General features: G+C 64.9%; 4 protein-coding genes across 11 annotated transcripts in view; 2 read left to right on the top strand and 2 right to left on the bottom strand.

The window, feature by feature from the left end:
• The first annotated feature begins 618 nt into the window (after positions 1-618).
• On the top strand, positions 619-7,697 carry SIDT2 (SID1 transmembrane family member 2). Of its 4 annotated transcripts, XM_054647414.2 has the most exons (28): positions 619-1,113; positions 1,284-1,405; positions 1,589-1,750; positions 1,859-1,904; positions 2,000-2,101; positions 2,179-2,262; positions 2,405-2,516; positions 2,606-2,671; positions 2,776-2,869; positions 2,998-3,053; positions 3,300-3,311; positions 3,450-3,521; positions 3,609-3,683; positions 3,863-3,925; positions 4,380-4,501; positions 4,572-4,645; positions 4,738-4,804; positions 4,940-5,013; positions 5,131-5,254; positions 5,353-5,470; positions 5,544-5,680; positions 5,758-5,866; positions 5,944-6,020; positions 6,122-6,168; positions 6,452-6,557; positions 6,654-6,764; positions 6,847-6,960; positions 7,043-7,697. In XM_054647414.2, the coding sequence occupies exons 1-28, from the start codon at positions 907-909 to the stop codon at positions 7,103-7,105; spliced, it is 2,616 nt and encodes an 871-aa protein (XP_054503389.2). In that variant the 5' UTR covers positions 619-906; the 3' UTR covers positions 7,106-7,697. The 4 variants fall into 4 exon arrangements, 3 of the variants coding, with proteins under 3 accessions (XP_054503389.2, XP_054503386.2, XP_054503387.2); XM_054647411.2 differs by lacking the exon at positions 3,863-3,925; XM_054647412.2 differs by lacking the exons at positions 3,300-3,311; positions 3,863-3,925.
• Positions 7,698-7,816: 119 nt separating this feature from the next.
• On the top strand, positions 7,817-11,880 carry TAGLN (transgelin). Of its 2 annotated transcripts, none has more exons than XM_054647419.2 (5): positions 7,817-8,196; positions 10,438-10,636; positions 10,777-10,954; positions 11,041-11,143; positions 11,353-11,880. In XM_054647419.2, exons 2-5 carry the CDS (start codon positions 10,457-10,459, stop codon positions 11,492-11,494), a joined length of 603 nt encoding a protein of 200 aa, XP_054503394.1. In that variant the 5' UTR covers positions 7,817-8,196; positions 10,438-10,456; the 3' UTR covers positions 11,495-11,880. The 2 variants fall into 2 exon arrangements, with proteins under 2 accessions (XP_054503394.1, XP_077046030.1); XM_077189915.1 differs by lacking the exon at positions 7,817-8,196 and adding an exon at positions 8,416-8,841.
• Positions 11,881-12,840: 960 nt separating this feature from the next.
• The window catches only part of BACE1 (beta-secretase 1), a 30,078-nt gene continuing 17,389 nt past the window's right edge, over positions 12,841-25,529 (bottom strand). The window contains exon 10 of the mRNA XM_077189914.1: positions 12,841-12,852. The gene's annotated coding sequence lies outside the window, so the exon portion shown is untranslated. The remainder of the gene's footprint in view (positions 12,853-25,529) is intronic.
• On the bottom strand, positions 12,859-25,463 carry PCSK7 (proprotein convertase subtilisin/kexin type 7). 4 transcript variants are annotated; one of them, XM_077189904.1, is made up of 17 exons: positions 25,383-25,443; positions 24,881-25,131; positions 24,020-24,472; positions 23,471-23,605; positions 22,919-23,084; positions 22,538-22,628; positions 21,921-21,975; positions 20,392-20,530; positions 19,709-19,809; positions 17,655-17,822; positions 16,355-16,462; positions 15,397-15,499; positions 14,393-14,549; positions 14,210-14,304; positions 13,991-14,084; positions 13,619-13,736; positions 12,859-13,473 (listed from the first exon to the last, which is right to left on the bottom strand). In XM_077189904.1, exons 3-17 carry the CDS (start codon positions 24,458-24,460, stop codon positions 13,069-13,071), a joined length of 2,376 nt encoding a protein of 791 aa, XP_077046019.1. In that variant the 5' UTR covers positions 24,461-24,472; positions 24,881-25,131; positions 25,383-25,443; the 3' UTR covers positions 12,859-13,068. The 4 variants fall into 4 exon arrangements, with proteins under 4 accessions (XP_077046019.1, XP_077046020.1, XP_077046018.1 ...); XM_077189905.1 differs by lacking the exon at positions 24,881-25,131 and having other exon boundaries at positions 25,383-25,463; XM_077189903.1 differs by lacking the exon at positions 25,383-25,443 and having other exon boundaries at positions 24,881-25,366.

Genomic DNA, 25,529 nt, shown 5'->3' with positions numbered 1-25,529 from the left:
AGGGCATCCCTTGTGTAGTTCCCTATGGAGCCGGGCTTCCCCCGCGGGGTCAGGTACGGAGCTCAGTGCTGCGGGACGGGGGTGCCCGGCCGGGCTGGTGCCCCCAGCTCGGGCCGTTCCCCCTAGGCTCGGGTCGTTCCCCGTGCTCGGGCCGGTTCCCCGTGCTCGGGCCGGTTCCCCGTGCTCGGGCCGGTCCCCCGGGCTCGGGTCGGTCCCTGGGGCTCGGGCCGGTCTCTCGAGCTCGGGCCGGTCCCCCGGGCTCGGGCCGGTCCCTCGAGCTCGGGCCGGTTCCTCCGGCTCGGGTCGGTCCCCCCGGTTCGGGCCGGTCCCCCCGGGCTCGGGTCGGTTCCCCCGTGCTCGGGCCGGTTCCCCCGGGCTCGGGCCGGTCCCCCCGGTCCGGGCCGGTCCCCAAGGCTCGGGTCGGTCCCCCCGGTTCGGGCCGGTCCCCCCGGGCTCGGGCCGGTTCCCCCGGTCCGGGCCGGTCCCCAAGGCTCGGGCCGGTTCCCCCGGTCCGGGCCGGTCCCCAAGGCTCGGGTCGTTCCCCTAGCTCGGGCCGTTCCCCCGGTTCGGGCCGGTCCCCCCGCCCCGCCCGCCGCGTCACTTCCCCGGCCGGGCGCTCGGCGTGCGCCGGGGCTGACGTCACCGCCGGTCCGTGTTTACCGCGGTGCGGAACGGGAAGGGGACAGGGGACCGGCACCGGGATCGGCCCGGAGCGGCTCCGCGCCTCGGCACAGCCCCGCACCGCGCCCGGCACCGCTCCGGCCCGGCCATGGCGCAGCGCGCCCGGGCGCGCCCCGGCTGAGCGCCCCGTCCGTCCGTCCGTCCGTCCCGTCCCGTCCCGACCCGTCCCTTCCGTGCCGTCCGTGCCGTCCCGCCCCGCGGACCTTGGCCGGGGATGCTGGCGGGATGTCGGGCGCCGGGGCGGCCGTGCTGGCCTGGGCGCTGCTGGCCGGGGCGCTGCTGCCCCCGCCGCCCGTCCGGCCCCAGCCCCTGCCCCACGGGGACCGCGAAGTGCACGAGAAGGAAGCGCAGTTCAACACCACCTACAGCGACTGGGTACACGCCAACCTGCTCAACATCTACGCCTTCAACCACAGCGTCCGCAGGAACAGGGTGAGCCGGGGTGGTCGCGTCCCCCGCGGGCTGACCGTGCCCGGGGCGGCTGCGGGGTGCGCCGGGCACGGCAGCCTCTGCCACGGCGGCCGAGCAAAGTCCAGCCCTCGCTTCGAGCCGCCGCGGCCCGACCTGCCCGGCCAACGCCTCAACTGCCCCTGTCCCTGCAGACCGAGGGCGTGCGGGTGTCGGTCCATGTCCTCTCGGACCAGAAGGACCAGCCCGTCCTCTTCGTGGTGAGGCAGAAGGAGGCGGTGGTCTCCTTCCAGGTGCCGCTCATCCTCCGGGGCCTGTGAGTACCAGGGGGCGGGCAGGGACTCCTCCTTTCCCCGCAGGACTTCCCCAGGCTGGGATGCCCCACGCAGGAGTTCCCCAGGCTGGGATGCCCCACGCAGGAGTTCCCAAGGCTGGGATGCCCCACGCAGGGGTCCCTGGGAGGGCAGGCTGGGCACACACCTGGGCTCTCCCTGCCCAGGTACCAGCGGAAATACGCGTACCAGGAGGTGAGCCGCACGCTCTGCCAGCCACAGACCAAGGCTGAGGTGGAGACCCAGCACTTCTACGTGGATGTCTCCACGCTCTCCCTCAACACCTCCTACCAGCTGCGGGTCACCCGTGTGGAGAACTTTGTGCTGCGGTGAGGGGAGCCCTGCGCCCTGGTCCCCTTCCCTGCCCGCTGCCTGTAGGGGCTGCAGGGACTGTGGGCTCTCCTCTCCACCCATCACCTCTCCCGTGCTCTCTGCAGGACCAATGAAAGGTTCAGCTTCAATGCCACGGCCGCCCAGCCGCAGGTGAGGCAGCCAGCACGGCGTGGCACAGGGGGTCTGCGCCCAGGAGGGGAGCGTGGCCACCATGGCAGCAATCAATGGGACCTTTCTCCCCACAGTACTTCAAGTACGAGTTCCCCGAGGAAGTGGACTCGGTGATCGTGAAGGTGACCTCAGCCATGGCCTTCCCCTGCTCCGTCATCTCCATCCAGGACATCTTGGTAGGTCTGGGCAGTGGGTCTCCTCTCTGGCTGACCTGGGGTGCCCATGGGGGCTGACGGCCCCTCTGCCCCCGCAGTGCCCTGTCTACGACCTGGACAACAACGTGGCCTTCATCGGGATGTACCAGACCATGACGAAGAAGGCGGCCATCACGGTGCAGGTGGGCACAGGGCTATGCCACAGGGCTGAGCTGTGCCTGGGCCCTGCCTGGTGCTGCCAGAGCCCACAAAGGACGTCCCTGGGATAACCTCTGGCATGGGAGATCCCCTGCTGGGCTCTGCTGACCCCATCTCTTGCTGCAGAAGAAGGATTTCCCCAGCCATAGCTTCTATGTGGTGGTGGTGGTGAAGACGGAGGACGAGGCGTGCGGGGGGGCTCTGCCCTACTACCCCTTGTCCAAGAATGCCTCTCCAGGTTTGCAGTGGGGCTGCCACCGTGGGCTGTGTGTGGGGACAAGCTGGGGACAGGGCAGAGAGCTGAGCCCTGTCCCTGCCTTCTTCCAGATGAGCCCGTGGATCAGCACAACCGGCAGAAGAGACTGGAGGTGATGGTGTCACCCGCTATCACCTGTGAGTCTGGGAGGGGCTGGGGGGGCTGGGGGTGCTCTGTGGGGACCCATGGCAGCGCCCCTGAGGTGCCACCCCTGCTGAGGGCCTGTCCTGGCTCTGCACAGCCGAGGCCTACGTGCGCAGTGTGCTCTTCTGCCTCGGCATCTTCCTCTCCTTCTACATCCTCACGCTGCTCATCGCCTGCTGGGAGAGCTGCCGGTGAGTGCTGGGTGTCACTGCCCTCGTGGGTGCTGAGCCCGTGGGCACAGCCCTGCTGGGGACCCTGGGGCCGTGTCCCCTCACCCCAGCAGTGTCACAGACGGGCTGAGAGCCACTTCCCTCGGCAGGCAGCACAAGAGGAAGGGGCTCCTGGCAGCCATGGATTCGCCCAGCCTGGACACAGGTGAGGGCTGGAGGCAGCAGCCAGCAGCATGGAGGGCTCTGCCTGGGGAATTCCTCATTGTTCTGCCCTCTTGAGCCTGTGGCAAAGCCTCTGCCTCTGCAGGAGTATCCCCCTGAGTCCCTGGGGGTAAATCCCAGTGTCAGGGGGACAGGGAGGTCCCTGCTGTGGGGCTGGCAGGGCTGTGCTGGGGCTGTGCATCTCACCAGGTCTATCTCTTTCTTCTCGTGGCTTTCCGGGGACTCCCAGCATCACTCCTGGGTAGGTGCAGCTCTGTCCTTGGCTCTGAGCTCACTCCGTGCCAGGGCAGGGGTGGTGGGAGCTGCTGTGTGCCCAATGGCCTTGCAGCCCTGGGTGAGGGGTGCCACAGAGGGTGACAGGGACCCTCCTGTCCCACAGGTCACTCCCGCAGCATCCCCGACTCCTTCCTGAACCACGGCCCCTACGACAGCTACGGTTACGGCTCCTTCGGTGAGTGCCACACACTGTCCCCTGTCCCTCAGCCCTGCCCATGGGCTGTGCCCAGCCTCTGCCTGTCCTTTGTCCTTGTCCTTGCAGGGAACGGCTCCTCCAGCAGCACCGAGGGCATCACAGACAGCCTGGGCTCAGCAGAAGTCTCCTACAGTTACGTGGGTGAGTTGTGTGGCTGCAGCCCTGCGGAGCCTCATGCCCGCTGGCATCCTGGCTCTGTCCCCTCCATCTCTGGGAAGGGTCCTGAGGCTGCTGGCCCCTCGGTGCAGCCCCCAGCGGGGTTTCCATGTGTGACACACCTCAGGGAGCTCTGCTTCAGTAACTCTGGCTTTCCTTTGAAGGGCAGGAGCAGTTCAAGCGGCGCACGCCCTCCGCCCCGACGAGGCCACTGAGCATTCCCATGGGTAGATGCTGGTACTGGGCAGGGTCGGGCCAATGAAGGCGAAATCTGCCCAGCCCCAGGCTGTGCCCAGGGCACAGAACCCCCGCTCCCCTCCCTCAGAGCAAGGACAGCACCTGCGGGGCTGCAGAGCCCCTGGCCCTCGGTGTTCCCCAGCGTGGCAGAGCCCCGGGGAACAGACATGGGGCAATGCTTGCCCATGTGGGCACAGCCACCAGCTGTCCCCAGGGCAGGGCTGTAGGGAGCTGAAACCTGTCCCCAGTGTGAGTTGGCAGGGAGGCAGCCCAGTGGTTAATTGGGGCTGATTGGGGTTCTGAGGGGTGGGCACCAAGGCGGGCTGGCCCTGGGGCCCTGCTGATGGCCCTGGGGCTCTGCTGATGGCCCTGGGGCTCTGCTGATGGACCCGGGGCCCTGCTGATGGCCCTGGGGCCCTGCTGATGGCCCCGGCCCGGCCGCAGGGGAGCGGTCACTGGAGAATGTCACCAGTCGGCCGCGCCTGGACTCGCTCAGCTCCGTGGAGGAGGACGACTACGACACGCTGGCCGACATCGACTATGACAAGAACGTCATCCGCACCAAGGTGCGTGTCCCCCCCAGCCCCAGCGTGCCCCTGCTGGCCAGGCAGGCCCCTGACCCCCCTCTCCTTCCAGCAATACCTGTGCGTGGCCGACCTGGCGCGCAAGGACAAGCGGGTGCTGCGGAAGAAGTACCAGATTTATTTCTGGTGAGTGGGAGGCAGTGGGGAGGGGGGCACCCAGCAGTGTCCCAGCCTGGGGTGCACAGCAGGGCCCCCCTGACAGCCCCACCCTCTCCCAGGAACATCGCCACCATCGCTGTCTTCTACGCCCTGCCCGTCATCCAGCTCGTCATCACCTACCAGACGGTGAGTGTGCCCAGGGCAGCGGGGAGGGGCTCCTCTCTGGGAGCTCTGGGGGCTGCAGTCCCAAACTGAGCTCCCCAGCATGGTGGGGACGTCCCTGGGAGCCCCCTGTGTCCCTCACCCTGCTCGTGCCCACAGGTGGTGAATGTCACTGGCAACCAGGACATCTGCTACTACAACTTCCTGTGCGCCCACCCGCTGGGGAACCTCAGGTGGGCTGGGGGCTGGTGGAGGGTGCTGGGGGTCCCCTGTGCCCAGGGCTGGGCTGCAGCAGGACCCCAGGGAGGGAGGGGGTTCACAGCACCCATGCTGGGACCGGCTCCTCGCAGCGCCTTCAACAACATCCTCAGCAACCTGGGCTACGTGCTGCTGGGTCTGCTCTTCCTGCTGATCATCCTGCAGCGCGAGATCAACTACAACCGCGCGCTGCTGCGCAACGACACCCACGCCCTGGTGAGGGACGGGGCTGCCTGGGGGGCTCCAGCTGCCTGGGGGGGCTCAGCCTCCCGGGACCCTCCACTTCCCCTCCCTGCCTCTCCTCTGCCCCGCAGGAGTGCGGCATCCCCAAGCACTTCGGGCTCTTCTACGCCATGGGCACCGCGCTCATGATGGAGGGGCTGCTCAGCGCCTGCTACCACGTCTGCCCCAACTACACCAACTTCCAGTTCGGTGAGTGCCCCCCCTGGTCCCCTCTACCCACAGCAGGGCCACCCACACCCCTCTCACCACTGTGCCCCCCTAGACACCTCCTTCATGTACATGATTGCGGGGCTCTGCATGCTGAAGCTCTACCAGAAGCGTCACCCGGACATCAACGCCAGCGCCTACAGCGCCTACGCCTGCCTGGCCCTCGTCATCTTCTTCTCCGTGGTGGGCGTGGTGAGTGTGGTGGGCACTGAGGGAGGGGGGCTGGCTGCCCCCAGGGCTCACTGCCCGCCCCCCTGCTTGCCCTGCAGGTCTTTGGGAAGGGGAACACGGCCTTCTGGATCGTCTTCTCCGTCATCCACATCGTGGCCACGCTGCTGCTGAGCACCCAGCTGTACTACATGGGGCGCTGGAAGCTGGGTGAGGGGGGGCACCGGGAGCGAGGTGGGAGGGGACAGTGTGGTGGCCCCCCTGTGTCACCTCCCCTGTCCCCACAGACTCGGGCATCCTGCGCAGGATCCTGCACGTGCTGTACACGGACTGCGTGCGGCAGTGCAGCGGGCCCATGTACGTGGTGAGTGCTGGCACGGGGCCCCCGGCTCTGCAGAGACCGTCCCTGGCAGCCCCCCCAGAGCAGCTTCCTCCAGCCCCTCACAGCCCCCTCCTCTTCTGCAGGACCGAATGGTGCTCCTGGTCATGGGGAACATCATCAACTGGTCACTGTGAGTGCAGAGCTGGGCACGTGGCAGATCCCACCCTGCTTCTCCCCATCCCTGCTGCCCCCACCTCTCTCCTGTGGCACTGCCATCCCTCCATGGAGCTGGGCTGGGGACTGGCAGCTCATGGCAGCTGTGAGCCCAGCATGACAGGTCCCCCTGCAGCTGTGGCACCCCGGAGTCCCCACGTGCTGCCTGATCTCCTGGGGGCTGCAGACATGCTTTGGGGACAGTGGGCATGGCAGGGGGACCCCCAGGCTGACCCCATTGCCTGTCCCTGCCTCCCCAGCGCTGCCTACGGCCTCATAGTCCGCCCCAATGATTTTGCTTCCTACCTGCTGGCCATCGGCATCTGCAACCTCCTCCTCTACTTCGCCTTCTACATTATCATGAAGGTGGGAGTTGAGCCCTGGGCCCCATGGGCAGGGCAGGGCAGGGGTGGGCACTGCTGCCAGCTCCTGCCCACACGGTGACCCCGGCCTCTCCCGCAGCTCCGCAGTGGCGAGCGCATCAAGCTCATCCCCCTGCTCTGCATCATCAGCACCTCCGTGGTCTGGGGCTTCGCCCTCTTCTTCTTCTTCCAGGGGCTCAGCACCTGGCAGGTGAGCAGGAGGGTGGCACGGGTGGCAGGGTGGGCAGGGTGGCCATGGGCAGGAGCAGTGACGCTGGCCCTGTGCCTGGCAGAAAACACCAGCTGAATCCCGGGAGCACAACCGTGACTGCATCCTGCTCGACTTCTTTGACGACCATGACATCTGGCATTTCCTCTCCTCCATTGCCATGTTCGGCTCCTTCCTGGTAGGTGCTGGTTCCACCAGCATGGCAGCCGCTGTCCCCAGGTCACCAGTGCCCCGCTCCCCTCACTGCCTTCGCCCCACAGGTGCTGCTGACGCTGGACGATGACCTGGACTGTGTCCAGCGGGACAAGATCTACGTCTTCTAGGAGCCTGCAGCCACCCGCTGCCCTGGGACCGTGCCAAACGCCCGGCTGCAGCCCCGGGAGGGGCACCCGCCCCTGGGGAGGGATGTCTGCGCTGCAGGTCCTGCCAGCCACTCTGTCCCCCTCCCCACACAGCCCTGGGGTCCTGGTTTGCCTCCTCCCCGACAGCCGGGTCCCTCCAGGCACTTCGTGCCCATCCCTGGGCCCGTCGCAGCCAAAAATGGGGCCGGGGGGCCACCAGAGCATCCGTCCTCTGTGGCAAGTGACACTGGAAAAGTGCTGCTGCTGCTGCTGCTCCGTGTCCGTGTGCCCGTGGGCACGGGGGGGATTGGGGCGAGCGCCGTGCCAGCAGCCCCGTGGCCCCCCGAGCACGTGGGTGTGGGTCTCTCTTCAGTGCCTGAGTCGAGTGGGTGGGAGGGGGGGTGCGTGGGGCCAGCACGGTGGTGGCAGTGGCCGGAGAGGCCCCACTTGTGTCTCCTCCAGGAGTGTCCCAGGAGGGGTGGCCACAGTGGGTCCCCATCACTGCCCACCGAGGTGCCGCGCTCCCCGCGGGGATCTGCTGGGAAGGGACTCGCATTAAAGTGTCTGCACTTTGCCCGTGCCTCTGCTGCCTGCCAGGGGTCCCTTCTCCCCACAGGGTTTTGGGAGGGGGGAGATGCTGCAGGGGCTGGGAAATGCTGCCCTGCAGAGCGCATGTGGGGAGGGTGGGGTTATCCAAGTAGCTAAGGTTAAAAAGCAACTGAGCTGTCACAAGCCCAAGATGCCAGTAAGGCCTTCACATCAAAGAAGATCTTAGAACAATGATTAATTGGACTCCATGAAAGCCAGGGCCCAAACTGGGATTAGATACCCCACTATGCCTGGCCCTAAATCTTGATGCTTACCCCTGCTAAAGGCATCCGCCCGAGAACTACGAGCACCAACGCCTAAAACTCTAAGGACTTGGTGGTGCCCAAACCCACCTAGAGGAGCATGTTCTGTAATTGATGATCCACGATATACCTGACCATTCCTTGCCAAAACAGCCTCCAAACCGCCGTTGGCAGCCCACCTCCCCTGGCCTGTGGGCCACAAGGGGACTGGCAGCCCCACAGGTGGGTAAGGGATGCCCGGGCAGCTGGGGCATCCTCGCAGCGCGGTGCCAGCTCTGCTGCGTGCCCCGCTGTGCCCTGACCCGCTCCAGCTGGTGCCCGCGGGCAGAGGGAATCCCGGCATCTGCGTGCGGGCTGCCCAGGCGCGGTGCCCGCGGGATGCCGCGGCCTCGCCGCCGGTCCCGGCAGCCCCGGGCGGACCCCGTGGGTGTCACCCGTGCCCCCGCAGCGTCCCCGCGGGGGGGACCCTGCGCGGCCGGTGGTGAGCACACGGGAAAACCAGCCATGAAGTCAGAGCAGGAGCCCTCGGCGCTGCCGCCTGGCTATAAAAGGATTTACTCCATCAGCCCCCGGCCCGGTTCCGCCCTGGCCCCGGCCGCGCTGGGGCGGAGGCACGCGGGGAATGCTCCAGCGCGGGCTTTCGTCGCTGGTTTTTCGGAGTCTTTCCCCAAATATGGTGCCTGGGATGGAGTCACGGAGCGCTGCGGGGCCGGGCGCCCCGGGAGGGAGGGTTTGGGGGGGGCCGGGCTCCGCGCCCCGCTGACATCACCGTCCCGCCGCCCGCCTTTTAGCACAAGGTCGGGGTCCCCGCGGGGCAGTGCGCTGGTCCCTCGCCGAGCATCGCCCTCGCTCCGTCCGCAGCCGCTTGTAAGTCCTGCCGCGGGGGAGGGGGGCGGCTGGGAGGGTCCCCGGGGTGGGAACGCCAGCCCCCGGCACGGGGGTGCTGCTCCCGGGATGGGGACCCTGTACCTGGGACAGGCACCGCTCCCGGGACTGCGATTTGCGGCTCCCTGGGTGCCGCGGATTCCGCTCCTCCGGGATGGGTATGCGGCTCCCCGGGATGGGGATGCGGCTCCCCGGAGGAGGGTCGGGCTCCCCCGCTCACGCTGGGGTCACTGCCGAGGTTCTGTCCTGCTGCTCCCCTCAGGACCGCGTTCCCGTCAGGGCTGGCAGCCGCGGGTCCCCGCGGTGGGGCCGTGCGGGGCTCAGGGCAGCGATGGAGGGGCAGCTCCAGCCCCCAGTGCCCGTTTCTGCCCTGTGCTCGGGAGATGGGGACGGGGCTGGCGGGCCCTGGGACAGGCAGCGCCGTGTGGCCGAGGGAGCCGTGGGTGACCCCTCGGAGCCAGGTGGGGCCAGGGCACGGAGTGGGATTGCTGGGGCATCTGTAGCATCACGGGATGTGCCCATGATGGGGTCTGGGCACACGCTGCCCGTAGGGCTCGTGGGGTATCACCACATTAATCACGGGGCTCAGGGGGCACCCCTGCATTGCTGGCAGCAAGCAGGGTCGTGTCCTCTCCTGCACTGAGCTGTGCCAGCTCTCAGCCCAGCCCACGGGAGCTGGGGTGCCCCGTGGTCAGGAGGAGCCCACTGGAGGCCGGTGTGGATCTGGGACATCCACACTGCTCATGGAGGCACCCGGAGGCTCCCAGCCAAGCAAGGAGCTGGGCAGGAGGGAGCGATGCCAGCTCCACCAAAGGCTTGGCTGCCACTCCCAGAGCCTCTCCCTGCTGGCATCTTCCCTGGCATCCTCCCTGGCACCCTCGGGGCCTGCCTGCAGCCGGCTACCTGCCATCACTGCCCGCAGCATGTCCTTACAAGGGCACGGGCACGGCTCCCGCTGCTCCCGCCTCACCCGTGCTCCTCCCCAGCTCCTGGACCTGCCGTGCCAAGGCCATCCCACGGCCACCCTGCTGTGCCACGGCCACCCTGCTGTGCCAAGGCCATCCCATGGCCACCCTGCTGCACCAAGGCCATCCCACGGCCACCCTGCTGTGCCACGGCCACCCTGCTGTGCCAAGGCCATCCCATGGCCACCCTGCTGTGCCACGGCCACCCTGCCGTGCCAAGGCCATCCCACGGCCACTCTGCTGTGCCATGGCCACCCTACTGTGCCACAGCCAGCCAGCCTTGATGTGGTCACCCTGCCCTCTGGATCCTGGCATGGGTCACAGCAGGGACATCCATGCCAACCAAGGGCTGGCAAGGGACAGGGATGAGGCTGCTCCTGTGCACAGTCTGAGCTGGGGATGAGGCATCTCTGCCAGGACACCAACCGTCTGTCTGGGCAGATTTTGATGGTGGTGAATTTTCCTCCAAACACACCTGGATGGAGCTGAAGGGCGAGGGAAGAGTTGGAAGGGCTTGTCCCACTGCAGCAGGCAGATGACACCATGGTGTCTGAGGGGTCCTTGGAGAGGAGACAGAATCTCCACAGCTTGACTGTCTCTGTCGTGCCACCAGGTCTCCCAGCACCGCAGCCATGGCAAACAAAGGGCCAGCCTATGGCATGAGCAGGGACGTGCAGTCCAAGATCGAGAAGAAGTACGATGACGAGCTGGAGGACCGGCTGGTGGAGTGGATCGTGGCGCAGTGCGGGGCTGCCGTGGGGCGCCCTGAGCGGGGCCGCCTGGGCTTCCAGGTCTGGCTGAAGAACGGCATTGTAAGTGGGGCTGGGGCTGGGCAGCCGTGGGGAGCTCTGAGGGCAGCATGGGGGGCTCCATGGGCAGCACAGGGGGCTCCGAGGGCAGCACGGGGAGCTCTGAGGGCAGTGCAGCAAGCCCAGGCTCCCCTCTGTGGCAGGTGCTCAGCAGGCTGGTGAACAGCCTCTACCCCGACGGCTCCAAGCCCGTCAAGATCCCCGACGCGCCGCCCACCATGGTCTTCAAGCAGATGGAACAGATTGCCCAGTTCCTGAAGGCGGCCGAGGACTACGGCGTGGTCAAGACAGACATCTTCCAGACCGTGGACCTGTTTGAAGGTGCGGGAGGGGGGCAGGCGGGGCTGGGGGTCCCAGGGGGTCCCTCTGTGCCGTGCCCATCCTCATGCCCCTCTCTCCCTGGGCAGCCAAGGACATGGCAGCGGTGCAGAGGACGCTGATGGCCCTGGGCAGCCTGGCAGTCACCAAGAACGACGGGAACTACCACGGGGACCCCAACTGGTTCATGAAGTAAGTGCGGGAGTGCAGAGCTGGGCATGGGGACTGCCTTGTCCTGTGGCTGCTCAGAGCCGGCTCTGCTGTGCCTGGAAGCGCGTGGAGCTGGGATGCCCGACCTTCAGCTGGGGAGGGAGGGTGGCTGGGACATTCCTGGCGATCGGGGGGTGCTCCCGAGCAGCCGGGGGTGCGGGTGCCCCACGGCCTCCCCCTGTGCCCCGCAGGAAAGCTCAGGAGCACAAGCGGGAGTTCACCGAGAGCCAGCTGAAGGAGGGCAAGAACATCATCGGGCTACAGATGGGCACCAACAAGGGAGCGTCACAGGCGGGCATGAGCTACGGCCGGCCCCGGCAGATCATCAGCTAGGCACTGCCGCGCCGCCCCCAGCCCTCCCCAGCCGGGACCGCCGTCTCCGCTCCCCCGGCCCAGCGCCGCCGCCCATCCATTGGTATTTATTGAGGAGCATCCGCCCGCCAGCCCCATCGCCCCATCGCCAGCGGCCGCACGAGCCCCGCCGCAGCCCCCGGCCCGGGGCCGTGCCCCCAGCGCCGAGCCCCGGGCAGCCCCCGCAGCCCCCGGCCTCGCACCCCCGCCGCCAGCCGGAACCCTCGGGTGGGACCCGGGAGCACCGCCCGCCCTGCCCGCACCAGCCCCGCGCCACCGCCGCAGAGATCCCTGCAACGGGGAGAAGAGAGAATTGGCCTCGGTTTTGTACTTCGTTTTTGTCAAAATTAAAGGGTTATATTCATCGAGCGTGGCCTGGTGAGGTTTCCTGCCACCCGCCCTGCTGGTGGCGCCTGGAGAGACCAAGTCCTTCTCCCTAAAAGGGAGCTGCTCCTTCTGCCACCTCCAAACCCGGGAAAAGCTTGGATTTTCCCTACCTGGCTTGGAAAACTCTGCCCTCTCCCCGCTGAACCATGACAGCCGCTTTTATCCTGTTCCTGCCAATGCTCTGGCCCAGCCCTTGCCTCCCCCTGCCTGGAGCAGCCCCTTTTCCCCCAGGGCACAGAGGGCTCACAGCCCCCCCAGATGCAGCACCCCAGCACTGGGTCTGGCCCCGGGGCTGGGAGCTGCTCCGTGACACATTTTTCCACAGTGAGGAAGCTCTGGGAGGGCAGAAGAGTGATGGAAGGCGGGGGAGAGGAGGGTTTTTCAGGCTTTATTTGGAAAGCTACACAAAAGGGCTTTGCTGATTAAAAAACAAACCCCAGCTTTAAAAAAATAAACCACCGAACCCAAAGCCATGTGAAGAAGCCAACCCTGCTCAGACGAGCCACTGCCAGAGCAACTCAGCCTCCCCTCCCCAGCCCAAGCCAGGCCTACCTGCCAGCAGAGTGACACAGGGACAGCCCATCCTGCCCCCAGCCAGGCTGGCTCCTGCCTCCCCCAGCCCACAGCTGCTCTGTGCCCGCAGGAGAGGAGGAATCAGCAGCGTTGGAGCACGGGGGCAGGCAGAAGCGCTGGCTGGAGATGAGGGAAATAACTCCCTGCTTCTAAACTGGGATAACTGGTGGGTAGGGGCCGGCTGCCAGCCCAGGGAGATGCCAGTGCTGCGGGGTCCCTGCCTGCAGAGGAGGCTGCTGGGGCCCTGCTTCATTTTCCAGGCTGGCTCTGCAGAAATCAGGGACAAAGGGACACGTCTTGGCCCTGCTGCAGCGCAGGAAGGGGCTGGGTGGGAATGGCACCCCGCTCACAACGGCGCCCTGAGCGTCCAGCAGGGCAGGCTCCACCAGGAAAGGGTTTAAGGCTTGCTTTGTTTTCCAGGAGGAGGGAAGGGGATCTCCCTTTCCAGTACCAGCCCTCTCTCCGTGTTTCCAAGCCCCTTCCAGCACCACCTCCCGCAGGACACAGTGGCAATGGTCCGTGGAGGCTCAGCAATGAGTCTGTGCTGCCCGAGCCCAGGCAGGTCGTACCAAGGCAGGGCCCCAGCCCAGCCCCAGTCAGCAGGGCTGGTGCTCCCTGTCCTCCCCGAGGAGTTCAGTCGATGCCTCCCTGCCCAGGAACCCCGTTCCAGTGGGGGCTGCCTCGTGGAAGCTCCCAGCTCTGCCATTGCTGGAAAGTTTGGGGTGTGTGGGGCTCCAGGACCCCTTCTGCCCATCCTGGGCAGGCTCCAGGTGCTCACACTCCATCTCAGCCTCGTCCACGTCCTTCTCCCGGTACAGTGGCACCGACTCCATCTCCAGGTCGCTCTCCAGGGCTCGGTGCTTCCTGCCCTGCTGGTACCACCTGCAGCTGCTGGAGCTGGAGCAGGCCAGGTCCAGCCCCACCTCGTTCCTCGTCAGGCAAACCTCCAGCATGTAGTAAAATGTCCAGAACACGGCAAAGCATCCCAAGAGCAGGAGGGTCTGCAGAGGGAAACCCCTTGAAAAACACAGCTCTCAACCCACTCAGGGCCCTGCCCACTGCCCAGCAGAGAGGGCACAGAGCAGGGTCCTGCTCTTCCAGCTCATCCTGAGGCATGCAGGGCTCTCAGCCTGCAGGCAGGCTCACCTTGAGGGTGTTGGCTGTGATGGTGTAACGCTGCTCCTCGGGGATGTCCAGCCCTGGGGGACAGGGCAGGGAGAAGTCACTGCTCAGGTACTGCCCACTCATGGCTTCCTCCAGCAGCCTGGGGACAGAGACACCCTGTGAGGCTCCCATGGGTAGGAGGGGCTCCAAAACGCCCACAAAGGGTCTGCACTGTCTCCTTCAGCACACAGAGCTGTGTTCTGCAGGCCTGTGAGGTGTGAGGGCAGCCCCGGCCTCACCTGGCAGCAACACGGCTCCCACCCACCCACTGCTCACAGGGAGGCAGGGATGAACCCCCCAGGCCCCCTCTGCTGGGAACGGGGTGTTCTACCCCTGGGGGACGTGGTGCCCTACCTCTGCCGTTCCTTCATCTCTGCTGGCGACCAGGAGGAGCCGTACAGGGTCAGCTGCCACTGCCTCAAGGTGCCAGGCCTCAGGCTGTCGTCGCCTGAGGAGGAAGCGGGCTGGTCCAGTGGGGAACTCTCTGAGCCAACCAGGCCATGAGCTGGCAGCTCCTGGGACGTGGCACAGAGCTGCCACCAGTGCTGAGGGTGGCCCGAGGGCAGCACTCACCGATGTCCCTGATGAGCAGCCTGTAGGTGCCCTGCGCCTCCTCGCCCCAGCAGCGCACCGTGGAGAAGGTCCAGTCAGAGAAGCCATTGGGGTCCCTGCCAAGAGGGGAGGGGAAACAACCCGTGAGGGGTCACAGAGGCAGCGGGCAGGACACGGCCCCAGCCCCGTGCCCTCGGTGCTCACGAGTCCATGCTGCGGGTGGTGCCGATCAGGGACATCATCCCGCTGGGGCACAGCAGCCGGATCTCCAGGTTGCCACGGCGAGGGTGGGTTATGGTGACAGTGACAGCCACGTGCTCCAGGGTCCTCATGCCAGACAGCTGCAGGTCGGCAGGGGTCACTGGGAAAGGGAAGGGGGGCTTGGTCAGGGCTGGTGGGGCTGGGATGGAGTCCCCACTGCCAGGCAGCCCCACCGGGCTGTGGTGCCACTTCACAGGACACACACGTGGTCTCTGCCTCTTCCCCACTGCCCTGTGTGGGGCTGGCAGCAGAACCCAGGTGTCCAGGCTGGCCCAGCCCATCTCCAGCTGTTCCCAGCTCCAGGAATGCTCACGACCCCAGAGCTGCTGACCACAGCCCCTCTGCAGTGGGGAGAGCTGGGAGGGTGCTCCAGCCCCTGCCAGGGGGATGTGGGCACATGGCAGGACAGGCAGGTCACAGAGGCAGCAGTGTCCCCTGCCTGCAGGCCTGCTGGGGGCCGGGCAGGGCTGGGCTCAGCTCTCCCTGCCCCTGGTAGCCTGGAGCAGCCGCTGCTGCTCGGCACAGCCCGGCCAAGTCGGGAGCTGCAGCATTTCCTAAAATGGTCAAAGGCAGCAGAGCGGCTCTGGCCGCTGCCCAGCCCTGCTCCTGAGCCCGTCTGGCTCCCCAAACACATCAGAGCAGGGATGGGATGTGGGGAGGGGATCCCCTGGGGATGGGCAGCGGAAAAAGCCCAGGCAGCCCAGCATTTAACCCCTTCCTGGACTCCTGCAGCCCAGGGCTGGTCCTGCATGGCTGTGCCACACGGCAGGGCAGGCTCTGCTCTCCATCCATGGCACAGCTGCTCTCACTGGGCAGGGTGGTTCTGCTCTCCATCCATGGCACACCTGCTCTCACTGGGCAGGGTGGTTCTGCTCTCCATCCATGGCACAGCTGCTCTCACTGGGCAGGGTGGTTCTGCTCTCCATCCATGGCACACCTGTTCTTACCATTCCAGGCCACCTCCAGCTCCTGAGGGAGCCAGGGGATGCTCCTGCCCTCCTTCAGCACGGGGCTCACGTACGAGGCCAGGTAGGGCACAGACTCCCAGATCTGCCAGGGGAAGGAGAGAGGGTTCAGCACGGATTGCAGCCTCCCTGCACACCCATCCCTCCAGCTCCCACAGGCTGCTCCTGCGCTGGATGTGGGCCCAGGCCAAGGGGCCTCTCCCGATGGTGCTCTGGGACACCCCAGGGATGGGAGCAGTGCCCACATGCCCAGGAGAGGAGGGAAAGTCACTGCCTGGCAGCCAGGAGGGCTGATCAAGGTTTGGGACTCCCCAGCTCTGTGTCTGTCACAGTGGCTCTGAGTGGTGTGCTGGGGCTGTTCCACTCCAGCCCCTGGTACAGGGGACAGGGAACAGCAGCACCCAAGTGTCTGCAGGAAGAGGGAGCAGCCTGGAGGTCCCTGTGACCCCGGGGGCACGGCTGGCAGTGGCAGTGACCTGACACAGCTGCACAGAGCTCCACACACAGCTGGGACCAAGTGCCAAAGGGATGTGCCCCGGGCTCCGTGTGACAGAGGAGGAAGAGATGGGGATGCCCCAGCCTGCTGTGAGCACACCACTCCCCCAGAGCTGCCAGCTGAGCACAGCCTGGTTCTGGGGCAGGACAGACCCTGTGGAGGGAGGAAGGTGCTGGGGCTGCTCCTGGTGCCGTGGATCAGGGCCCTCGCCATGGCTATATATAGTGCTGGAGAGCAGCAGCTCTCAGGCACTGCTGGGAGCCTCGTGAGCTCATACCCAAAGCAGCCTCGGAGGCAGGGCCAGCAGGATGGTGGCCAAAGTGCTGAACGGCGGCGGTGTCACCCCAGGTGTCAGCGGGACAGGAGCTGTCCCTGCCATGGGGCTGCACTGGGCTGGGCTGTTGTGCCTGCCCCCAGGGCAGGTGTGGCAGGGCAGGGCATTACCTTGGCAGCGTTCACCAGCCTCCAGGCGTTGAGCAGGCCGAAGCCATGCTGGTGGCTGTGGCTGAAGCCAGCCTGGTTCGTGTCCCACTTGGCGTGACGGTCCTCATACTGCAGAGACACACAGGGGCTCTGCTCACCTGGGGGCTCAGGCAGCCTGAACCCCCAGGCCTGGAGGGAAGGAGGCCCAGACACATCCCACAGGCGTGGGGAAGCAAACCCACATGGCCTTATTAGAAAGGAACAGGTTGATCCTTGTTTGAAACAAATCCCAGGACAAAGCGGCTTCCAGCTCCTCAGAAAGGAAATGGAGCTGCACAAAAGGGCACAAATGCCTCTGCTCTGAAACATCCCAGCTGCTCCCTGCTGCCCAAACCACTGCCTGTGGCATGGCAGAGGCCTTGGAGAGAAGGAACCGAGTCCTTTAAATCACCAAGAGCTGGGGCAGGACAGATCTGGGTCCCATCACTTACTGAGTTGTACTGCTCTGGCAACATTGGCTTGGAAGTTATGGAAAACACTGTCCCATGCCAAAGAGAGCACAGCATCAGCTGGACACGGCCTCCTGCTCCCCAGAGGGGTGAGGAAGAAGCCCCATCCCTCCAGTGAGTTCCCACTCCTGCTCTGGGTGAAGGGCAGGGCTGTGTTTGCTGCCCAGCTCTCTGTTGTGCCTGTTTCCAGGAGCCCAGTTCTCTGGAGAGCCCGGAAAAGGCCAGGGCAGGGCAGAGCTCCTGTTTCCCACTGCCTGGGCTGTGAGGTGACATTGCAGAGGTGGCAGCCCTTGGGCTGGGCCAGCCCCACCTCCTGAGCCCTGGAACCTGCTGAGTTCTGGAACCTCCTGAGCCCCTGGACCCTGCTGAGCCCTGGAACCTGCTGAGTTCTGGAACCTGCTGAGCCCCTGGAAGACCCCTCCATTGGCAGATGGAGGCATTCCTGAGGCAAACAACCCATTTATTATCATGACAGGGGAAAATGCCTCAGCCACATTCCTGGAAGGAACAGGGGGTGAGGAGAGAAGCAGACGAGGCAGAGATTTATGGAGGGGCAGCAGACACAAACAAGGATGTGCACAGCAGGGCCCAGCATCCTGCAGCACCCTGAGGGGAGGGAAGGAGGGAGGGAGGAGGAGCGGGGCCAGGCCCTCACCTTGGTGGCGGTGAAGACGATGAGGGAGGGAGGGAGGGGAGGGAGGGAGGGACTCACCTTGGTGGCGGTGAAGACGATGAGGGAGGAAGGGAGGGAGGGACTCACCTTGGTGGCAGTGAAGACGATGAGGGAGGGAGGAAGGAAAGGAGGGACTCACCTTGGTGGCAGTGAAGACGATGACGTGCTGCACGTCGCGCCAGGTGAGGCAGGGCCGCACCTGCAGCATCAGCGCGATCATCCCCGCGGCCAGCGGGGCGGCTGCCGACGTGCCCGTGTGCCCCTCAGTGCAGCCCGTGCCCTTCTGCAGGTCCCAGTCTGTCGTCACCTGCCGAGGAACGGGGGACAGGCCCCTGTCAGGCTGCTGGGCTGCACAGGGATGTGTGCTCCTGGCCCCGAGCCAGCCACAGCTCAGCCTGACACCACTGGCCCTGCTCAGAGTCAGGAGGGGTCCCTGGGACAACCTCACTGTCCACCACCTCCCATGGGACAGTGATCCCAGGTGGGAAATGGGGCATGGAGAACAGTTCCCTTTGGAGACACAGAGAGGAACTAGCCCTAACTAAGGAATTCTGAGGGAAACCCCTGGCAGACACAGTGTGGGCTCTTCCTCACTGTCACTGCTGATCAGTGTCACATCCAGACTGCAGGGGCCACGTGGGGCTGTGCAGAGCACACACAGCCTCTGAAGAGGCATCAGGCAGCTCTCAAATTGTGCCACCTCACTGCAAAGCAAGTGCATCCATCTCCCTCTGCTCCCCGTGGGGAGAAAGCCCAAAATCTGAAGGGTTTCTTGTGTTTTTGCTTGGCTCCATCCCATTCTTCCAGCTGTGAGTGGCTCCAGCTCACACTGGGACACTGAGTGTCCCACACAGAGCACCCTGAGAGCACAAACTTTCAGTAGGAAACACATCCAGTGCCAGAAGCTGTATTAAATTCTTCCCATTAAGGAAACCACACAAAGTTTATGGTCTGGTAAAAGAAAAAAAAAAAAAAAAAAGCTGGAGCAGATGGCTGCAGGGAAATGAACTCTGAGTTAACTCTGGCAGCACTGCAGCGAGCTGCAGGGTGCCCAGGAGCAGACTGTGCTCCTGAAAAGGGCTGTGTGGGGTTCAGCAGGGCTAGGGCTGGCTGAAGGAGCCACTGTGGTACAGCTGATCCCAGGCTCCGTGTGCACCTCGCCCTGGCTGCCCCATGGAGAGCCAGCTCCCCTGTTAGTGTCCCACAAAGCCAGTGTTTAAATTGAATGTGTATTTGTGACCTCCAAAGCGCTCACACCGTGCTGGGGGAAGCCAGAGCAGCCCCTGAGCCTGGAGCTCCTGATGGAATGCAGCACAGCCCTCGCTGGTTTCCCTTTTTTCCCAGGGTCAGCACTTTCCAAACCAGCCTGGGACAACTGCAGGGATTTCTGGCAGCAAGAATCAGCCCTGCTCTGGGTTTTACTGTCCCTGTGGCAGATTGTGGCCTGCCCTGGCTCTGGGCTGCAGGAGGAGCTGGCTGGGTCCCAGCCAGGTGCCTGAGGATCCCAGGCTCTCCCTGCTCCCCAGGTTTCCCCAGCCCTGTTTGACAAGCCTGGACTCAGCTGCTCTGTGGCAGGCACAGAGCACAGGAAAGTGCATTTGGGAAGTCCTGTCCTGGTGGGAGATCCTCCAAACGTGGCCAACCCAACCCTAAATATCAGGAGGCAGCGATGCTTCCCCCAGGCTGCCCTGGGGCGGGTGGGCTCTGCAGTCTCTGCTGGCCCCACAGGACAGGAAGGGGTCACACCACTGGGCTGGGGGCAGCCTGGCACCAAGGGAGGGACAGGCTGGGTCAGGCCTGCAGGGGGGAAAACAGCCCTGGCTGCTTGGCTCGGGCAGAAAGGACGTGTTGTTGACAAGAAGTCGTTTTTTGGCAAAAGAAGGGAAAAGCTGATAAAAATATTCTTAAAAATTCGGCTGGGAGAGGCCCACGTGCCAGAACAGAGGAGAAGCTGGGGCCAAGTGGTTTAAAGAGCCCGAGGCTCTCCCTGCCCTCCATGCTCCAGCACCCCTTGGGAGCAGGGAGAGGGGGGCTGGCTGGGCAGCACTGAGGGGCTGAGAAACAGGAGCCTCCCTCTGTTTGTGCAGGGCCTGGATTAAAGGCACATCAGAGGGAATACAAAGGAATCAGAGGGGACAGAGCCATGTCCTGGCTGTCCCTGGGGTGGCCCAGACAGGGGACACAGGTACTCACGATGCTCCTCATCATCTTGTCCCCGCCGCTGAAGGTGACAGCCAGCATGGAGGCACACTCCTCAGCATAGAAGGGCATGGAGCCTGTCTCATCCACAGCTCCTGGGGAAACAGCAGAGGCACCCCCTGGGTGAAACTGCCCTGCTCCCACTGCTGGGACTTGGGGGTGTTGATGCCCTGAGAGCCTCTCCTGCCACGTGCTGCTCCAGGGCCTGGAAGCTGGGCAGGGAAATCAGAACCAAGCCTGTGTTTTGCCCACCTGGAAGATCTACAGAAAGGGCAGCAATGATAAATAATCCCTCGCTGTGCTCAGTGTCACACAGATCTCCTGCCCCTCACGCAGCTTCTGCTCTGGAGAACGTGGATCTCACACTTCTCCTCTAACACAAATGCTGGGAATGCTGCATTCCAGATCATGCCCTGAACATGGCAGAGTCTGTCACAGCCCTGAGAGGGAGGCCTGGGCACAGGCAGGAATTTCTCTGGCCTCCTCTTGCTCTGTAGCTCAGCCCCAAACTGCAGGGATGGGGGCTGAAGCCCAGCACCCCCCAGCCACTGCCAGGCTTGTCCCCAGACACTCCCCACAGATTCCCGGCATCCAGCCAGCTCCCAGATGGGCAGGCTCTGTGCTTTTGGGATGACCTCACTGCTCCAGGCTGGGAGAGGAGCAGACAGAGGGCTCACCTATGGTGACAGTGTAGATGGAGTTGGCATATCCATCGTAGTTGCAGTTGTCACTGTGCTGGCCCCCGTTGCCACTGGCCACCACGAAGATGCTCCCGAAGCCACGGCGACCCGCGATCACCCCGTGCTGCAGGGCAGCCTGTGGAGAGGGACAGGGCTGGGGGCTCCTTCCACACTGATCCCAGGGCAGGGGCTCCTTCCACACTGATCCCAGGGCAGGGGCTCCTTCCACACTGATCCCAGGGCAGGGGGCTCCTTCCACACTGATCCCGGGGCAGGGGGCTCCTTCCACACTGATCCCAGGGCAGGGGCTCCTTCCACACTGATCCCAGGGCTGGGGGCTCCTTCTGCACTGATCCCAGGGCAGGGGGCTCCTTCCACACTGATCCCAGGGCAGGGGCTCCTTCCACACTGATCCCAGGGCAGGGGCTCCTTCCACACTGATCCCAGGGCTGGGGGCTCCTTCTGCACTGATCCCAGGGCTGGGGGCTCCTTCCACACTGATCCCGGGGCAGGGGCTCCTTCCACACTGATCCCAGGGCTTCCTGCAGCAGCCAGCCCAGCACGTGTGATCAGGGCTCCCCACTGCCCCTCTCTGAGTGCCCAGCCCCACAGACCCCGGGGCTTTGCCTTTGCTGGCACACGCCACAGCTGGGGCCCCACCTGGCAGCACATTTCAGCCCAGACTCTGCTCCCACCTAGGGGAAGGACACGTCTGAGGGATGAGCAAGAACACAACCCCACTGGAAGTGACCACCCTGCTCTCCCTCCCCTGGCAGATGAGGGCACATTCTGCCCATTCTCTGTGGCACAGCGAGCTCTGCCTGTGCTTTGTGTCCTGGAGCTTGTTCCAGCTGTCTCTGCAGGCAGGAAGGGAATAAATTAACTTGCAGGACTGGGGACTATTTGTTATGGTGAACGAACAGCTCGGTTGTCAGCGCTGCCGAGCTGTGGTTGGAAAAGCACAGCAGAAGAGCACTGGAGCAGAACCACACCCCACTGCTGGTTTTGGGGCCCCTTGGTGACCCCTTGCTGCAGCACAGGCAGGCTGGGTGTGTTCTGCAGCAGTTCTGCAGCACAGGAACTTGGAGAAAACCTTAATGGCCTGGGAAGGAGCAGCCTCAGCTCTGACTCTTCCTCCCACTGCAATCCCACCCCCCCTTATTTACTCCCAGTATCCAAGGGCACCATCCCTGCCTGGAGAGCCACCCTGAGCACAGGGAAAGCTCGGCCTCCTGAGCAGAGAGCACCTCATGGGCTGCACAAGCTGTCAGTGCCACACCTTCCATAGATTGTGAAAGAGCCCTTCCCTGCTGGAAGCAGCCTCTGCTTGGAAAGCTCACCCTGCCCTGCCCTCCTGCTGCAGCGTGGCCTCTCCCAACCCCACAGTGACAGGGACACCTCTGCTGGCACCGAGGGACACACACAGATGTGCAGAGTGTCACAGCAATGTCCCTCACCCCCTGAACGGGCAGGCAACAGCCACAAGCCCTGGAGGCTCCCCCAGGGCTGCTGGAGCTGGGATTTACCTTTCCCAGTTGGTGGGGGCCATCCACAGTCTTCCCATCATCGTCGGGACCCCAGCTGCAAAGAGAGACACCATGAGGTGACAGCCCCAGGAGGCACAGGAGGCTCTTCCTGTCACCACAGCCAGCTCCCAGCTGCTCCCAGAGCCATGACTGGGACTGCAGAGCACTGCACTTTCCCACCCATCAGGATGGCCCCTCGCTGCTGGGACATGGCTGTCGTGTCTGCACTGTGCCCCTGGGTCAGACTCCAGTGCACAAAATGTTTGATTTTTATTTAACAAGAGGCTTCTCACACATTCCAGTCCCCGTCACACGGCTCAGCCGGGGCTGCCTGACCACAGAGGGGAGCACAGTGCCCCCTCCAGCACAGCCAGCCCAGAGGATGTGCTGCAGCAGCACACAGAGGGACACCTCACACCTGTGAGAGCTGTGCAGAGCCCAGGACAGGTCTCCAGGAACAGGATTGTGGTTAACAACAAGGCTATCTGATAACAAGGTTATCAAGGCTAACTGCAGCCACAGGAGGATGGGAGCTGGTGTGAGCACTCAGCCACGAGCTGTGAGCCCATCCCCAGGCAGAGCAGGGCTGGCAGCCAGCTCAGGGTCCCAGGGCTCACCTGCAGCTGTAGATGTCATTGATCTGATAGTGCTTGTTGAAGGCAATGGCCTCCATGCTGTCCGTGAGGGGCCCGTCCAGCACTCGGATGCCTGCAGGACAGAGGACAAGGGACGTGAGGAACACGGGTCACACGAGCTGCACAAACTGCACACACACTCCCGGCTCGAGGCTGCCCCGCTGTGCTCACCCTGCAAGGTCAGCCCAGCTTTGGAGAGCTGAGGCAATGCCAGGTCCTGCTGGATCTGGGGCAAACCCTCCTGCTCCCCGTGCCGCTATTGTGGCACCAAGGGCCAGCCGAGCTCAGGCAGGTCCTGTCCAGCTCTAGTGATGCTATTGCAGCACCCAGGGACGGAAGGCAGGCCCTGGCAGGGTGACCTACCCGCGATGCGGCTGCCGAAGGCGACCCCCACGGTGCAGAAGCTGTTGTTGGGCACGGCCGCGATCTCCCCGGCGCAGCGCGTCCCGTGGTGGTTCCCGTTCTCCTCGTCGGGGTGAGGCATGGGGTCAGGGTCGTTGGAGTTCAGGTCATAGCTGCCTTCTGGGCTCTGCAAACAGACCCACGGTCAGGACTGGGGCTCTGCTCTCCTCAGTTTGGGAAAAGGAGGAGTTAAGAGAACACAACACGGGCTGGGCGTCACGGGAACTTGGAGGCTGCTTCCTCATAGGGCTGCTGCTCAACACTGCCAGCTGCTGCTGTGGGGAAAGGACCAACCAGGGCAGCTCCAGGCACTGCTGTGGGTCAGAGGGATGCCAGCTGCCTCCCACGGGTTGCACAAAGGCAGGTAACCCCAAAACCTGGGTGCAGAACCTCCCAGGAAAGGTTTGCTGCTGGCACTTTCCGCCCTGGCTGAGCCAAAGTGATGGCACAGGCAGGACTCCAAGCTCTCACACACTCCTGTCTGCCTGGCCTGCAGCCTGCACAGGCACTCACGTAGTTTGGCTGGATGTCCTTGATGGTGTGCTCCACGCCGTCGTCCACCACCACCACCGTCACCCCGCGCCCCGTCACGTTCCGCTCCCACACGCCCGTGACGTTGATGTCCTTCCCGGGGCTCTTGCGGTTGTTCTAAGCACCAGAAAGGACAGTGAGGGGACATGGTCAGTGCTGAGGGGACCTCCTGGGGGCACTGGACATGAAGTGTGGGGCTGGGGCCAGCACGGGAAGGACTCACAGGACAGTCAGGGAAGATTAATTGAGGATGACAACAAGCAACAGTTGCTGGAGCCATGAGGTGGGGGACACAGTGTGCTCCAGCCAAAGCCCTCTGCCCACCCCAGTGCCACCAGTGCACAACCAGCTGCAGGAGCTGCTTCCTCCCATCATCACAGCAAGCACACGGCAGGAAGGGTGAGCTCTCAGCGAGCTCCCTCGTCTCCAAAGCACAGAAAGAGGCTGCTCTGCCTCCTGCACGACAGCTCGCCCGTGGCCACACGGACAGCCCGAGCCTGGGAGCACAGCAGGAGCTGGGACAGCACTCACCAGATGCCACTGCTGGGGGTATTTGGGATCGTTAAAGTGCAGGCTGCGCTTGGAGCGCTTCAGAAGCTTCTGTTCCGAGTGCCACCGCACGCTGTCGTGCTGTGCAAACAAAGTGTCCACGGATCTCCTGATGGCTTCGTGCTCAGCCGCTGCGTGGCCATCGGGCTGGTAGGCAAAGAGGTAATGGCCCTTGAGCTCCCCGACACGGCCCATGTTCACCAGCCCTGCAGTCCGGGCCAGCTCCTCTGCCCGCTGCTCCAGCTCCTCCTCGGGCGCCTCCAGGCTGACGGCCCACGTCAGCTTCCCGTGGCTGCCCTCAGTGTCCAGGGCCGGCGAGGCCAGGGGGATCCAGGAAGCGCTGAGCCAAAGGCACGTGTGGATGCAGAGCGTGGCCTCCATCCCCGCACTCCATAGCGGCGCTCCCCGCCTCCAATGCGGCATCAGACACGAGGGCTGTAACAGCAGACGTGAAACTGGTGACAACCCCTCCTGATGAGGGACACGGTGGCCAGGGCCACCTGAAGGTCCCACAGAGCCCCATAGGGGTTGCCACCAACCCGCTGCACGGCAGATCCCTTTCCCGGGAAACACCGGCGGCTCCTTCCCAGGGTTCAGAACGGGAGGCACACCCAGGGATCGATCCCAGCCCTGCCCTGCCCTGCCGGGTGCCAGCCCCGGGCCAGGAAACACCGCGCGGGGCTGGCAGGAGCAGCCACTTCCCCCTCCTGCCTCTGATAAGGAACTGATAAGAAACTCTTGATGCGTGGCTCCCCAGAACAAACACGACGGGCACCGCCATGCTCGGCGGGCAGCCCAAAGCCGGTTCCTCTTCTGCAGGAGCCCACCGAACTCGTTCCTCACCTGCTCCACGACCGGAGGAACCTGCTTTTCCCTGGCACGGGCAGAAATCACCGTCAAGCCCCGGTTCAACCCGCAGCCCGCAAACCACGGCACCGCAGAGCGGGGCAAACACCTCCCGAGATCCCGCTGCCTCGGCCGTGCCCGGAGCTCGACACTCCTGGCCCTTCTCCTCCTTCAACCCGGTCCATTCCCCTCTGACACAACTCATCAGCTGCCGCTGCCGCTGGACACCGAACTCCGCGTTCCTCTCCCTACAAGTCGGGCTTTAAGCGCCCCGGCAGCGGCACCGCGCAGCGCCCCGGGGCAGCCGCGGCGCTCCCCGCTCCGCCGGGCACCGGCACCGGGGACACCGCGGAGGTCACCCCCGGGCGCAGCAGCCCCGCTCCGCTCCGCCACTCCGCCCGGGCCCGCGGGGAGCCGGCGGCAGCGCTCCCCGGCCCGGTGCGCATCCCTCCCGCCGCCCGGAGCCCGCCGCCCGCCGGTGCCGCCCCGCAGCGCTCACCGGGCATGAGCCGCCGCCGCCGCCGGAACCGCGGTGCCGCTGACAGCGGCGTCACATCCGCCGGGGCGCGGGGCGGAAGGGGCGGCGCGGCGGGGGCGCGGGTCGTGCGCTCCGCCCGGTGCCGCTCGGTGCCCCCCGGTGCCGCCC

The sequence above is a fragment of the Agelaius phoeniceus genome, chromosome 23 (assembly GCF_051311805.1).
Source record: "Agelaius phoeniceus isolate bAgePho1 chromosome 23, bAgePho1.hap1, whole genome shotgun sequence".
NCBI lineage: Eukaryota > Metazoa > Chordata > Aves > Passeriformes > Icteridae > Agelaius > Agelaius phoeniceus.
Note: the sequence above shows the minus strand (reverse complement) of the source record. Positions and strands in the feature narration are given on the sequence as shown.